Here is a 13,719-nt window from a genome sequence, read left to right on the forward strand (position 1 = left end):
TTATCTCCCCACAGTATCGGTAGCCTCAGACGAACCCAACACTTTATTGCATTCAAGACAACTAGAGCAGATCCATAGATTAAGAAAACAGCACTATTGTTAATCATGCCATGCAACTTTTAACACAGTGCATTTGAGCTTCTTCGCTCTGGGCAGAGGTTTATAGTCCCAAGATGTTGAGTAATATTAATAATAACATAACACCAACCCTCCTTATTTGTAGGTAACTTGTCAAAAACAACTTGCAAAGTGCTTAAAAGTGCAAAAAAAGTCCCTGAACAATGCTCAATAAAACTAACAAATTAAATACTTAATAAATAAGTCTTTGAAAATTGGGAAAGTATAGAAAAAAAAATCTGAATTTGTTTTTAAAGGTAGGTGGCACAGGCACAATATATAAGTAATATATATATAAATAATAAATATAATATAATAATATAACATTAAGTCAAATCAGATATTACAGCATCATTCATTCATTTCTTATGTTTTGATCCAGTGTCATTTGTTGACACATTTACAGCTGATTAAAACAGGATTCATGTGAATGTTGTTGGTGGGCTGAGCAGGGTGTGTTAACAGTTTGTGAAAAGCACTGCTGTGAACAAAGGTTATAATTCAACCTTCCCTGGGTAAATAAAGATAATATCAGTGAACACTGATAGATGGAGTACCTGAGCTCAGGTCAAATACAGAATAAATGGACGAGGCAGTGTGGAGATGAATTGCTTTTATGATAAACATGTTTTCAGCATTTTGCACTGTATATAATATCCTGAGTGTAAAACACAAACAGTTTAGAATGTAAGTTTGATTGTTTTTTGAATAAGTAAATGGTCAGCAGTGGGCATATGAAGGTGTCCAGGTGGAAACTAGTCAGAGTCGCTGCTGCTGCTGCTGCAGGAGCTGCTGGACGACTGAAAACAACAAGAAGACATTTCATGGATTAAAGATTTGTCCGTCTTTTCATCATTTAAACAGAAAGATTCAACAAAGCTAATAAATATGGATTCATTATTGCTTCTTTGAATTATGCACACGTTTCTGGATCATGGAATCAATTTATAAAAGCCGAATTCCTTACAAATCACTGGTTTAGGTCCAAAATCCATTAATGACATACTGTTTAAAATAATAAATATGATGAAGCAGCATTTAGTTGTTATGCTGCTCACTGCTTCTTCTTTTTTTTAATCTGCACTTTACAGTGTTTAAAATGATTGTTTAATGCTCCTTTTGAGTCTAACTTTCTAACTTGAGTCTATCATTATTGGGTTCAAAATTGTACATTAAAAATTTGGTTTAGTTTTATTTAAAGTAGATTGAGTTGCCTTTATGTGTATTAAATATGTGCTGTATAAATAAAGATTTGCCATTATTGGCTTTTTATTGGTGTGTGTGTCATATATGACCCAGTTCTGTTTTTGTGTGTGTTTGTATTTAATGACATTTACCTTTTAACTCATTCTTGCTCAATTCTGTTTTGACTTTCACAACCACTAATTAAATTGTTAAGACACATGAGGTAAACCAAAAACTCAAAACATCAGCTGACGTTTATATACACATCATCACATGTAAATATCTAAATGTCTAAATATTAATAATTATTTGATATTGGATTCTCAGTTTTTGAATGTAGTATACATGTAAAGTAGATACTTTAGAGGCACCAGGTCAAACATTAAATCAGATTTTTCCTCACAGCTTATGTGAGAATATTGTTCAGTCTACTGTTTTTCCTTTTAAACTTTACTATTTTTGGACACTGTAAACATTTGCATTTTGGAAAACACTGAGCCAACATCTGATCAAATGCTCCACACGGCTGAAGGGAATTGTAAAGTTGGGTGATAATTCTCTATATGGTTGATTATATCTTACACATGGCTATTTTTCATGCACTGCTGGAATAAAATGTTGAATTTTAACAGTTTCCCATTTTGTCAGCTGTGAACGTAGCTTCTTAGTAAAGTGATTTGATGTCAAATATTAATATGAATAGTATTTAATGTGGAACGTTAGGGACCGTAGTTCTTATGTTGTATTGTTCAATAAGTCAACTCAATCTTACCCCATGACACGTCCCGACTTGCTTGTCACAATGGCCATGACTATGTCCATGTCCATGTCCATGAGGTCCATGTCCATGTCCATGTCCATGTTCATGGGGTCCATGCCCATGGTGCCCATGCCCATGTCCATGCCCATGGTGGCCATGCCCATGCCCATGTTCATGTTCATGGGGTCCATGACCATGCCCATGGTGTCCATGCCCATGGTGTTCATGTTCATGGGGTCCATGACCATGCCCATGGTGTCCATGCCCATGGTGCCCACGCCCACGTCCATGCCCATGTCCATGCCCATGCCCATGGTGTCCATGCCCATGCCCATGCCCATGTTCATGGTGTCCATGCCCATGTTCATGGTGTCCATGCCCATGTTCATGGTGTCCATGCCCATGCCCATGTTCACATCCACAACCATTTCCTGGTCCATGACCTTGGCCTCCATCGCCACCACAAGGTGGAGCTGTAGGATAGCTCACAGAAGGACCACATGGCTGAGGAGGGCAGGACTGGCCTGGGACAGAAACTGGAGGCACATGAGAGCCAAATGGGGACAAAAGGGGGGGGTTAATCAGTGGAGCTAATCAATTTTGTTTAATTTGATTTTAGTTTCTGTCATTTAAAATTCAGTAAGGAGAGACATATTTTTTACCTTTGTTGTGACCGAACATTTCAAGGTTTCCAATCCAAACCCTGAAACAAGAAGATGTCATGGTTTAATGCATACAAATGTTGTATATGTACATAGATAAGAAGATGTAAAATATAAAGTCTTGACAATCTGAGGCAGGAGGACATGGGCTGTGAAGTGATAAAGCCATTTAAAAAAGCGTAGGGGGAAATTTTGTCAACATAAACTACTACTTTTATTTATTACTCCCTCTAAACTAAAAACTCTTTGGAAAAGATAGTTAGAATGCACTGGGTATGACCCTTAGTGAGGACACATCATAAGACACATCATAGACATAAATGAATGCCCTTGCACTAACCCTTACTATCCCCCTTAACTATCACAACTAAGTGCTTAAACTAAATCCAATTCTAATCCCAACCCTTAAACCAGGTCTTAACCATGAAAAAAGCCATTTAAAGTTGTGTTTTTAAGCTTTTTGGACCTCACAAAGATATGAATACAAGACACACAGGGTGAGAGAAAGGACAGAAACAAGCAGTCATCTGATCTTTTCTCTGTGTTTCTTGTCCAGAGTGGATCCAGGAAACCTAATAGGAGCTTCAGTGTGAAGGAAACAGCAGCAGCAGCAGCAGCATTGACTGGAACATGCATGCAAGTAGTCACGTCTCCATTCTTTCCCACATGAGGACAGACAGGTGAATGATGAGGACAGACAGGTGAATGATGAGGACAGGAGTATTGGCATTAATTAAGGTCCCTGAGTGTGTGAGAAGTTAAACCAAGTTGACCAGTTTTGACAGACACGTGTGTTTACATATTTGGTTTGGTCAGCACTTTAATTTGTAAAGTTTTGCCTTTAATTAAAAACAGCTGATGTGAGATTTGTGTCTCCTTGTCCTTTTTGCACGACACAAGAAAGAACCTTATTAAAAAAGTAACTAAGCCACTTTTACTCCAAAGCTCCCCAACCCTGGTCCTCAGGGAACACTGCCCTGCATGTTTCAGATGTTGCCCCGCGTCAACACACCTGATTCAGATAGTCAGCTCGTTAACAAGCTCTGCAGAGGCCTGCTAACGAGCTGTTCATCTGAATCAGGTGTGTTGGACCAGGGTTAGGTTGGGAAACACTGCTCTAAAGAACATTTTAAACAAGCTACTTTTCTACTTTAACTTTTACTTAAGTACTTAAGTCAAAGTGTATCCAAAATAGTGGTACTTTTATTTGAGTAGAATATTTCAGTACTCTTTCCTCTTTCCACCTCTGTGTAAAAGTTACTAACTACAGCTTTAACCAGGTCACTACGTCCTCACGACGATGGTTTAAAACAAAAACGTGACAGCAAAAGAAGAACAACAACAAAACAAAGAAACACAAGCACATATACAAATGTTCTGGTAATTATTCATATAAATACATATATATATATATATACTATATCTATACAGTATGTAGATATCAGCTGACTTACTGTGTGCAGCAGTGCAGTTCCACACATGTGTGGAAGCCACTCCTCACAAACAACACAGTGACCATGATCAGGGCAGGGACATAACTCCAGCCCCCACCCCTGCAGCCCCCTCCTTTTCATTCTTTATTCTTCTTTTTTTTTTAAATAAATTTTTATTGCTTTTTTAACAAAAGACAAACAGGTTCGTCGTATATGTGTGCATTTTGTGTGTGTGTGTGTGTGTGTGTTTTACCACAATTCTTCTTATTATTTTTCCTTCTCCATTTAAGACAGTGGTCAGCAGCAACTGGTGACCCGTGGGCAGTATTGCATAGTAATATGCATAGTAATAATTGGAATATTGGTGCTCCTGCAGATTGGACAATACAGTGCTTGGTGCATACTTTAATTTTCACAAGCTTTTATAGCCATATACTTACATTTGCATTTAAAAGGAGTTTCAGGTTTCAGTTTACACATGGAAAATCTGAAAATATTTGAAGAAGATGTGGCCATTTGAATGTAGACACTCAAACTAGTTTTGTGAGATAATCCAGCCTGACCATTTCTGAAATATTCTCACCTATACCTGGGGGAGCCAGGTGACAATTGCTGCTCATTTGCATCACATTTGCATAAGTCCAACCCCTTGAATTGTAGAAAATATTGTAGTAGTTTGAACAATGGTTATCAATAGTTCCCAGAGAAAGGAATGAATGTAGCCCATGTTAATGTAGTGACCTTAAGCACTTCAGTGGACTGATAAGAATCAGAATTTACTTTATTGATCCCTACAGGGAAATTCTTCTGTCACTTAAGAGTTAGAAGGATCAAAGATGGATACATGTTTCTATAATGTCAAATAAAGTAGTTTCGTGTGGATGGATCAAAGCTGTGACGCAATATAAAAAAGTAGGCAAAAAAAAAGTATAAAATATAAAAAAAAGTGCGTATAAATACTGTATTTAATACAGTATTTTAATTTTGATACATGGTGTGGCTGCTGTATTTTGTGCGTTTATTGTGATACACTTATTAGTTGGGTATTTGGTATTTTATTTTAATATCTGGCCCGGTATAAATGAAGTATTTTAAATAGTTTGCTTTTCATTACAAAACAAAGTCATGCAGAATTCAGAGCCTTTGTTCTGATGAAAAGTCCAAGAGCAGTTTTGACACGCGAGTAATTCTGTGGCAAATTCATGTTACTACCACTACATTCCTCACAAAACCAAAACTCAACTTTGCTCAGGATTGTTCCTCTTTTCGACAAACAGAAAAGAAGAACTGCATCAGCAACTTGAAACCCGTCGTGGTCACATGAGGGTGAGAAAAGATGAAAAACACGAAAGTTGAAGTAAAAAGAAAAAGTTTATTGCACCATAACCAAACAAAACAAAACAAAAACAGTCAACAAACAAACAAAAAAAATTCAAAAAACCAAAATGTGATTATCAATGTATGATTTCATCTCAGTGGCTTTCGTTTTTTTACTTCACTCATCACTGCTGGAGGAGGAGGAGGAGGAGGAGGAGGAGGAGCTGCAGGAGCTGCTGTCAGACTGCAGGACAAATGGAGACAGACATTATTGCATCACCTGTCATTCGTGACAACTGACATTGATAATGATCATTTAGATTTGACATTTTGTCCGGGAACATGAATAGAGAGAAGAAAAGTGTGTGAGGGGTTAAACAACATTTACAGACACAATGTCAGGTGATGCTGCAGTATATTCCTCCCCCCTGCAAGGTTTATAATAGTTTTATTTCATTTAGACTTTCTGTTTTTAAAATAAGTTCCTTTTAATTCGTTTTTAGAGCGGACTTGCCATAGTTTGTATTACCATTATTTATTGTAAATGCTTAGTTTTAGTTTAGTTTGTATTAGTTTGCGTGTCAGTTTTTTGTAATACAGAGTATTTGCCAGGTGCAAGATTCAAAAAGGTGATAATGGTAAGTATTGTGTCTCAAATACAACCTTTCAAAATCGCCGGCACAGAAAAAACAAACACACTTCACATGAACCCGAAAGGGTCATGTATGACATGAATTTACACACAGATTATTATTTTGTTAGTTATCGTTAACTATAATAACCTTGATTGAAATGTGTTAAGGAGGAAACATTCATGCAAAATCCTTTCCCGCGAGGCTGGAATGCGCCCTGCTGTGTTATCATGTGAAAATAACGCTTTATCTTGTCTTCACTAACGCTCTTCATTCACTCTCTAACAGCGTCAGTGTTTCTCAGTCCTGTTTCCTCAAATACTTTGTCGCTGTACTTCAGTACAACATTCACATATACAGTATATGTACTTTTTTATTTGGATTTCTTGCAACTTTGACTTTTACTCCACTACATTTCCTCCAACTATCTTTGTTACTACCAAATAAAATCAGAAGAAGAAGAGTTGGTAAGAGAGGTGCTTTACGCTACAGTTTTCACCCACACATATAGACTCGCAGAGCCAAGAATTGAACCCACAACCTTCCAGTTGAAAGACAACTCATCCTACCACTGATGAGCCATGTACGTTTTATATCACAAAATGACTTTGGATACTTGAGTACAGTCCTTGTCATAGACTTTAAGACTTTCACTTTAAGTAATATTAAATATAAAAGTGACTTCAACTTCTACCAAAGTCATTTTCTAGTAAGATACTTGTACTTTTACTCAAGTGTCCCTTTAAGGTACTTCATACAAGTCCACTGCCCTGCATGTTTCAGATGTTTCCCTGCTCCAACACAGCTGGTTCGAAATCCCGCGGACCAGGATTGAGAATCCACCACTACCTTCTCTCTCTACTGTAAGTAGACTGTATCTCTCCCTCCCTCTTTTGCTCTTTTGAGGAAATCTTGCTTCCCATGTATCAGGTGAGAGGGAGTGCCGTGGCTCCAGGACACGGAAATTCGATCGCAGCTATAAAAGCAAGAGTTCAATGTTGCGCACAACTCCATCCCCCTCCTCCTCCTCAAAAATCCCAAAAAATCAGAAATGTGTGTCTACTCTGACTCAAAATCTACCTTCTCCCATGCTCTAGGTTTAGTGAAGCTTACCCCACGACAGCGCTTCCCCTTCTTGTGACACTTTTGGTGCTGGTGGCCCGTACTGTGCCTGCCTTTCTTGTGCTTGGGCTTGCCCTTGCCCCCCTTGCATCCATGCTTCTTCTTCCGACCGGGGCTGTGGTCCTTGCGGCCACCATGGCAGTGGCCGTGACGTCCTGCAAGTCAATGATCCTCATCATCACATGTATTTCTTGACAACATTACAAAAACAAGGGCCGCTGTGTTTACCTGGACTTCCTGGCATTTCAAAGCTGTAAAACCTAAAAAGTAAAAGATGAAAATAAATTCAACATGGTCGAGGCAACTTAAAGAGATAAAGATAAAGAAAGATAAAAAAGATGAGAGAAGATTTTTCGACTTACCGTGGGCTGCAGAGAAGATCCTCAGATGGAGTTGGCCCCTGCTGCTCCTTTTTACAGGTAGCCACACCTGAGGGGGCAGTGACAACTCTTCTGTCACGTGAAGAGAAACAGTGGGCCCTATGTTATTATTATTGTGTCACAAACAAAGAGACACATCATAGGAGCCAGTATTACACACACACACACACAGGCACGTGACCCGAGGTACGATGAGATAATTTGCACCTTCATTGTGCTCATATTTGATGAGCCGGTTTGCCTCACGCCCATGCGATGTTATCAGAGGAGATATTTTGTTTTCGCAAGACTGATGGAAACTAGACAACTATGCCCTAGTGCACTGTACTGCACTGCACACTAATAAGTCGGGAGGCTGTTGCGTAACAAACACATAATGTGCAACAACTGTGATTAGAACGCAGAGCATTCAGGCTGCTTTTCTTACATCACGGTGTTAAAGAGTCTTACAGTTTTATTTTCAGCACGACCTATATGCAATCTGATTGTTTTTTTTCATTTTCTCCAACTATACAAGCACACCTGTGCAAAGAGTACTCAAATGGGATTGAATTTGTGAGATTTGTCACATTTCAGAGTTCACCTTTGCTCACTTTTGTGGGAACAAAAGTAAAAGAGAAACGGTCTGTTTTGTGCAAAAGTCACGAAATAGACAAAATATAAAAATATAAAATGAATCATAACTTTGACTCTACAACATAAAAAATGCATTTTGTGAAGCCTGAAGGATTTCCATGTAAGGGGCTTGTGTATTAATCCCAATGCAATTGACCTAGAGTGCACCTGCAGCACGGCACTAAAGGTTAAACAAAAGAGTCAAACGTGAATAAAACATGAATAAAACCAGAATACAATGATTTTCAACCTATATTCAAATGAATGCACTACAAAGACAAGATATATAATGTTATATGCCTGCAAAAAAAGCACGGACCACTGTGTTACATCACCCTTCCTTTCAGCAATAGGTGGAATTCTTTCCCTTTCTTGCATATATACACTAAAATGTTTTGGCTGGAGGTTCAAAATTACATAATTGGGAAAACTGGCCGTGCAATAATTCAACTGAAAGAAAAGGACATTTTGATTTGCTTTGTTGATGCAGAAAAAGAAAAAGTCTTCTTAGGAAAATTCCTCTAAACCCAACGTTGAACATTATCTGCAAGATGAGGGAATCTCTAAAATTCCTTGCCATTGTATGTTGAGAAAAGTTGTTCTTAAACTTTTGGACTATTTGCTGTGAGTGAATAGTTGCAAAGAACAATACGGTTTATCAGTTTGAACATGTAATATCTTGTCTTTGAAGTGAATTTAGTTGAGTTTGTGTTGAAAAGGGTTTTACACAACGTCCCAGCTTCATTAAAACTGGGGTTTATAGTTCTTTAAATGTTATGATCAGAGTAAACATCATTTCTTTGCCAGCAGGGGCGCTGTTAACACAGTAGGCAAAACAGACTATAATTATACCTGAGGCCCTGAACTGAGTCACTGCCTCAGACTGCCTTCTAATAGGAAAGGTGAACTTGGACAGTCTTGTATAAAGTACCTTAAAAGGATACTTGAGTAAAAGTACAAGTATGTTACCAGAAAAATCACTTTGGTAGAAGATGAAGTCACTTTTTAAATAATATTACTTAAGTAAAAGTACTTAAAGTATATGACATTTACTGTACTTAAGTATCAAAAGTCGTTTTCTGATATAAAATGTACTTATAAAAGTATTAAAAAAAATGAGGCATGGTAGCTCAGAGGTAGGACAAGTTGTCTTTCCAGTGGAAGGTTGTGGGCTCAATTCCTGGCTCTGCTAGTCTTTATGTGTCCTTGAGCAAAACACTTAACCCTATATGGGTAAACGCTGTAGTGTAAAGCAGCTCATCAACACTAGAGAAGCTCTATATAATTACAGACCATAATACCAACACTTCTTCTTCTACTGATTTTATTTGGTAGTAATGAGTAACAAAGATAGTTTGAGGAAATGTAGTGGAGAAAAAGTCAAAGTTAAGTACAGATGCGAGTACTTTGTTACGTTTCAACACTGAACTGCAGTTTTATGACATTCTTGGGGTTCAATGACAACATAATTCCCAGAAGACATCTTCTCCGTCTTCTCCTGTCTTTATTTGAAACTTTTGCCATTCATTTGACAGAGTTTTGTTTAAAATATGTACGTCCCAATTGCCAGTTTCTGTAACCGGGGTTTGGACTGACCAAGGCTCCCGCTTTGGTCTGCTCCCAGAGCCACACAGCACCGAACCTTTCAAGTTCCTACACATAACAAGTGTGGGCTGGGACCCATGGCCCTGAAACCAGGCCTAACTGAACCGCTCTTTGTCCGGTCCAACTAGAACCAAGTTGCCAAGTGAGACCCCCAGACATAGCTCCAACTGTCGGGTCATTAGGGCACTCAATCTCCTCCACCACGATAAGGAGGAGCAAGATATAGACACAAAAGAAACATATACAAACACGATGGTAATTATTCATATGTACAGTAGATGTCAGCTGACGAACCGTGTCTGTAACATGTGACTTTATATGAAACCACACCTCAGACCCAGTGATCATCAGCGTCAGGGCAGGGAAACAACTTGCACCATTTTTTTCTTCTTTTTGGAGTCCATACAGTCCATAAAGTTTATTTTTTGATACATATTTGATACATATTCACACATGCAGGTTCATATGTGTATTTTGTTTATTGTTTACCTTCAGATCTGCATGCCCTACAATGATTTTACACAATTCTTCTCACTTTAGGGGTCACCACAGCGACAGATTATGTGCCTTCATCTCACCCTCATCCCAACTTTTCCCCCACAATTTAGTGGTTTATCACACTCAACCCCGCGTACACCCACCAGCCCACGTCCTCACAAAACCAAAAACTTTCACTGAGGATTGTCCCTCTTGACGACAAAACTCAGGGGTGAGAAAAAGTAACCAGAGTTGAAGACGTGTAAAGAGAAAACCTAATTTATTTATAGCCAATACATTATTTCTGACAAACACGTTTCAGAAACAAGACCTCAAATAAATGAGAAACCAATGATATATATATATATATATGTATATGCACTGTATATAGTGTGTATATGTCTCCATTTGACGACTCGATTCATCTCAGTGGCGTCGTCTATTCCGAGTCGCAGTCGGTGGAGCTGCAGGAGCTGCTGTCATTCTGCGGCACAAACGGACACACAAGACAGACATTATTTAAATCTGACATTCGATGACCTTTTTTTTTTTACACTTCAGTTTTGGAGAAAAGAAAAGAGCAAATGTGACCAGAATGAGTCTAAATTCAACTTTCTCTCCCTCCCTGCCTCCCCCATTTTCAGGAAATCCTGTTTTCCCTCTTGTCAGGTGAGAGGGAGCGGCGTGTGGCTTGAGGACATTGAAATTTGATCACAATAGTAAAAGCAGGAGCTCGGGTAAGAGTGACTGTCTGCACTGCATCTTACCCCGGCAGATTTCTTCCCCTTCTTGTGACACTTCTTGTGGTCGTGTCCCTCTTCTCTGTGTTTCTTGCCCCTGCCCCCACATTTTTCTTTGTTCTTTCCACCTTTACCGGGGCTACCGTCCCGGCCGCGGCCTTGGCCTTGTTGACCTCGGCCTTGTTGACCTCCTGTAATCAGAGACACGTATTTTTTACACGTCCAGTACAAAGAACGAAAGAAGAACGAGGTGAGGATGAAAAGCCCCCCAAAAATAGGGCTGCTGCTGTATAGGTGCATCGCTTACCTGGACCTCCTGGCATTTTCAAAAACGTTTAAACCTAGAAGTGAAAGGATAAGAGAAATGAAAATGATTTTTAATCAAAACAACTGCACCATCAGCACACTGCACGATATGTCTCTACTTACCGCAGGCTGCAGAGAAGATCCACAGATGGCGTTGGCACCTGCTGCTCACTTATACAGGCAGCCACACCTGAAAGGCAGAGCCTGGAACTAAGACAACACCTCCTCAGACGTATTGAATCTGCATGCCTCTCTGTTATTGTGGTGTCAACATAAAGAAGAGAGACCCATTATGAAAAAGGGCCCGGCCCAGACCGGCACGCACACAAGCTCGTCCTCGTGTTTGACAAGACAGTTGGGCTCACACCCATGTGACATTGTCAGAGAAGATATTTAGACTTTGGTTTGATGCACTGCACACACAGAATGAAAACACCTGAACCCATCCCATAATGCACTCATGAAACTCCCCAGTGACACCAGGTCGTTGCCTTCTAATGGGAAGAGTGAACTGTTTTTTTTATGATATGGAGCATGTAAGAGGGAACTCACACCACTGGCTGCCCGTGCACTTTAGAGTTCATTTAAAAATGATTTTATTTGTTTTTGAATCCTTAAATGGTCTTGCCCCCGCCTTACCTCTCTGAGCTGCCTCATCCTTACACTCCTGAGGTCAGCTGATCAGCTGCTCCTACAGTTACCAAAATCTGGATGGAAGCTCAGAGGGGACATCGTTTTTTTTGTTGTTGCTGCAATGAGATTGTGGAACAATCTCCCACTGCATGTTAGACACGCCCCCTTCCCATTTTTAATCTTTGGCTTTCGATCCAGTATGAGACATTGCTTTTTTATTGTATGACTTATTTATTTGTGCATTTATACTTTCTACAGTATTTTACAATAGCTTTATTGTACGTTTTACCGTTTGTTTTGAAGACTATTGGTTTATTTTATTTGCTTTATTTATCTTTGTTTCAGCTGTTGTTGTTGTTTCTAAAGTGCTTTATAAACAAAGTTGGATTGGATTTGAAAGGAGAAGTTTTGAGCGTGACATTCTCAGGGGTTCAAATTGCAAAGATGGCAGAACACCGTTGCCACTGAATGGCTACTTAATCCCAATTCCTGAGTTCAGTTTTTCTGATAATCTGTTTCATGTGTCGAGTATTTACACACTTTTTTTTTTTAAATATGCAAGTGCACTGCAGTCCACACACAAACTTTTCTTTTTATTGATTCAATTATTTAACTAAAGGGCTGCTTATTGCTTTCACATAGGACAATATTATTGTTCTCAGAACTGTGGCAAATGTTGCTAAATGCTGCTAAATGCTCAAAATCTTTATCATTTTCTTTCATACACTGATTTTCCGAGTTTTATTTAAAATATGCAAGTGCATCGCAGTCCAGACACAAAGGCAGATTGGGAGAGATGGTCCACATGTGTTTAATAAATGTTTCCTTCAAGATGCAGTGAGAAACTTTTGGTGATTTTTTGTTTGTTGTTGATATTTTTCGGCATCTATCTGAGATTCATGAGCAGAAACGAGGTAACATTATCTGTACTGTATACTGCGTCTTTTATCTGAAAATGGTCTCTGTCAAGCAAACGTGTCCTCTCCCTCTGTTTCATTGAATTATTTTCTCATTCATTAACTGCTTCACGTTGATTTGTTGAAACACAAAGAAACAAGCTAAACAGGTTGACTACTACACACACGTCCTCACGCTACTACAATCAGGGATGGATTTTACACTGACTTTCTGCAAAACAACAAGTTTGCCTTGTAAAAAAAGAAACTTCTAAAGTCTGTGACTTAATGCTGTTAGTTGCCAGAGTTGGATTTAATTAATTTTAACTTTTTTTTTCTGTCTATTAGGAAACACTTTCTACATTTCTACATTTCTACAGTTCAGTAATGCAATGGTAGCCTAGAAATGTGGTAACAAGGACATATTATTATGGGTTCTACACTGTAATATCCAGATAATAGCTGGGTTATAACAATGTAATAGTGTAAGTAAACAAAAGAGAAACAGAAAATGTTCAACCCTGTTATTAGACAGGAAGTAGCACAAAAGTAGTAGCATCTTGAAACCATAAAGATTATGTTTTTCCCTCCTTGATTTTGAAATTGAAATTTGATTTGTACTAATTTTCAAGTCATGTTCCAGTTCAATATTCACTTTTAAATCAATTAAAAAACGTATAAAGCATTACGTCAGATGGGAAACCATCAATACACCAAGTACTCTATATTATAATGCAAGAAAGTCGTATAATTGAAACCATCAAAAGTAAAGTTTCAACCCTAGTGATTTGCAAATTGTCAAATTAGAATTTCCTTTGTAAAACAATGATGAAACCAAT

At 38.5% G+C, this 13,719-nt stretch overlaps 1 protein-coding gene and 1 long non-coding RNA gene across 2 annotated transcripts; both read right to left on the minus strand.

The window, feature by feature from the left end:
• Positions 1 to 715: 715 nt before the first annotated feature.
• On the minus strand, positions 716 to 2,161 carry LOC122765279. Its single transcript, XR_006359951.1, has 2 exons — positions 2,075 to 2,161; positions 716 to 917 (listed from the first exon to the last, which is right to left on the minus strand). It is a non-coding gene; the product is annotated as an uncharacterized LOC122765279 (long non-coding RNA).
• Positions 2,162 to 5,541: 3,380 nt separating this feature from the next.
• On the minus strand, positions 5,542 to 7,647 carry LOC122765222 (protein SREK1IP1-like). Its single transcript, XM_044019368.1, has 4 exons — positions 7,591 to 7,647; positions 7,457 to 7,488; positions 7,220 to 7,383; positions 5,542 to 5,718 (listed from the first exon to the last, which is right to left on the minus strand). Exons 2-4 carry the CDS (start codon positions 7,470 to 7,472, stop codon positions 5,653 to 5,655), a joined length of 246 nt encoding a protein of 81 aa, XP_043875303.1. The 5' UTR covers positions 7,473 to 7,488; positions 7,591 to 7,647; the 3' UTR covers positions 5,542 to 5,652.
• Between the last annotated feature and the right edge of the window lie 6,072 nt (positions 7,648 to 13,719).

This window comes from Solea senegalensis, linkage group LG2 (genome assembly GCF_019176455.1).
Source record: "Solea senegalensis isolate Sse05_10M linkage group LG2, IFAPA_SoseM_1, whole genome shotgun sequence".
NCBI lineage: Eukaryota > Metazoa > Chordata > Actinopteri > Pleuronectiformes > Soleidae > Solea > Solea senegalensis.

What these genes read in the sequence shown, in the direction of transcription:
- LOC122765222 (XM_044019368.1), bottom strand. An exon ending in AGGGGAAGCGCTGTCGTGGG is followed by an intron (nt 5,719 to 7,219) that starts GTAAGCTTCACT and finishes TTTGTCCTGCAG; the next exon opens with TCTGACAGCAGCTCCTGCAG.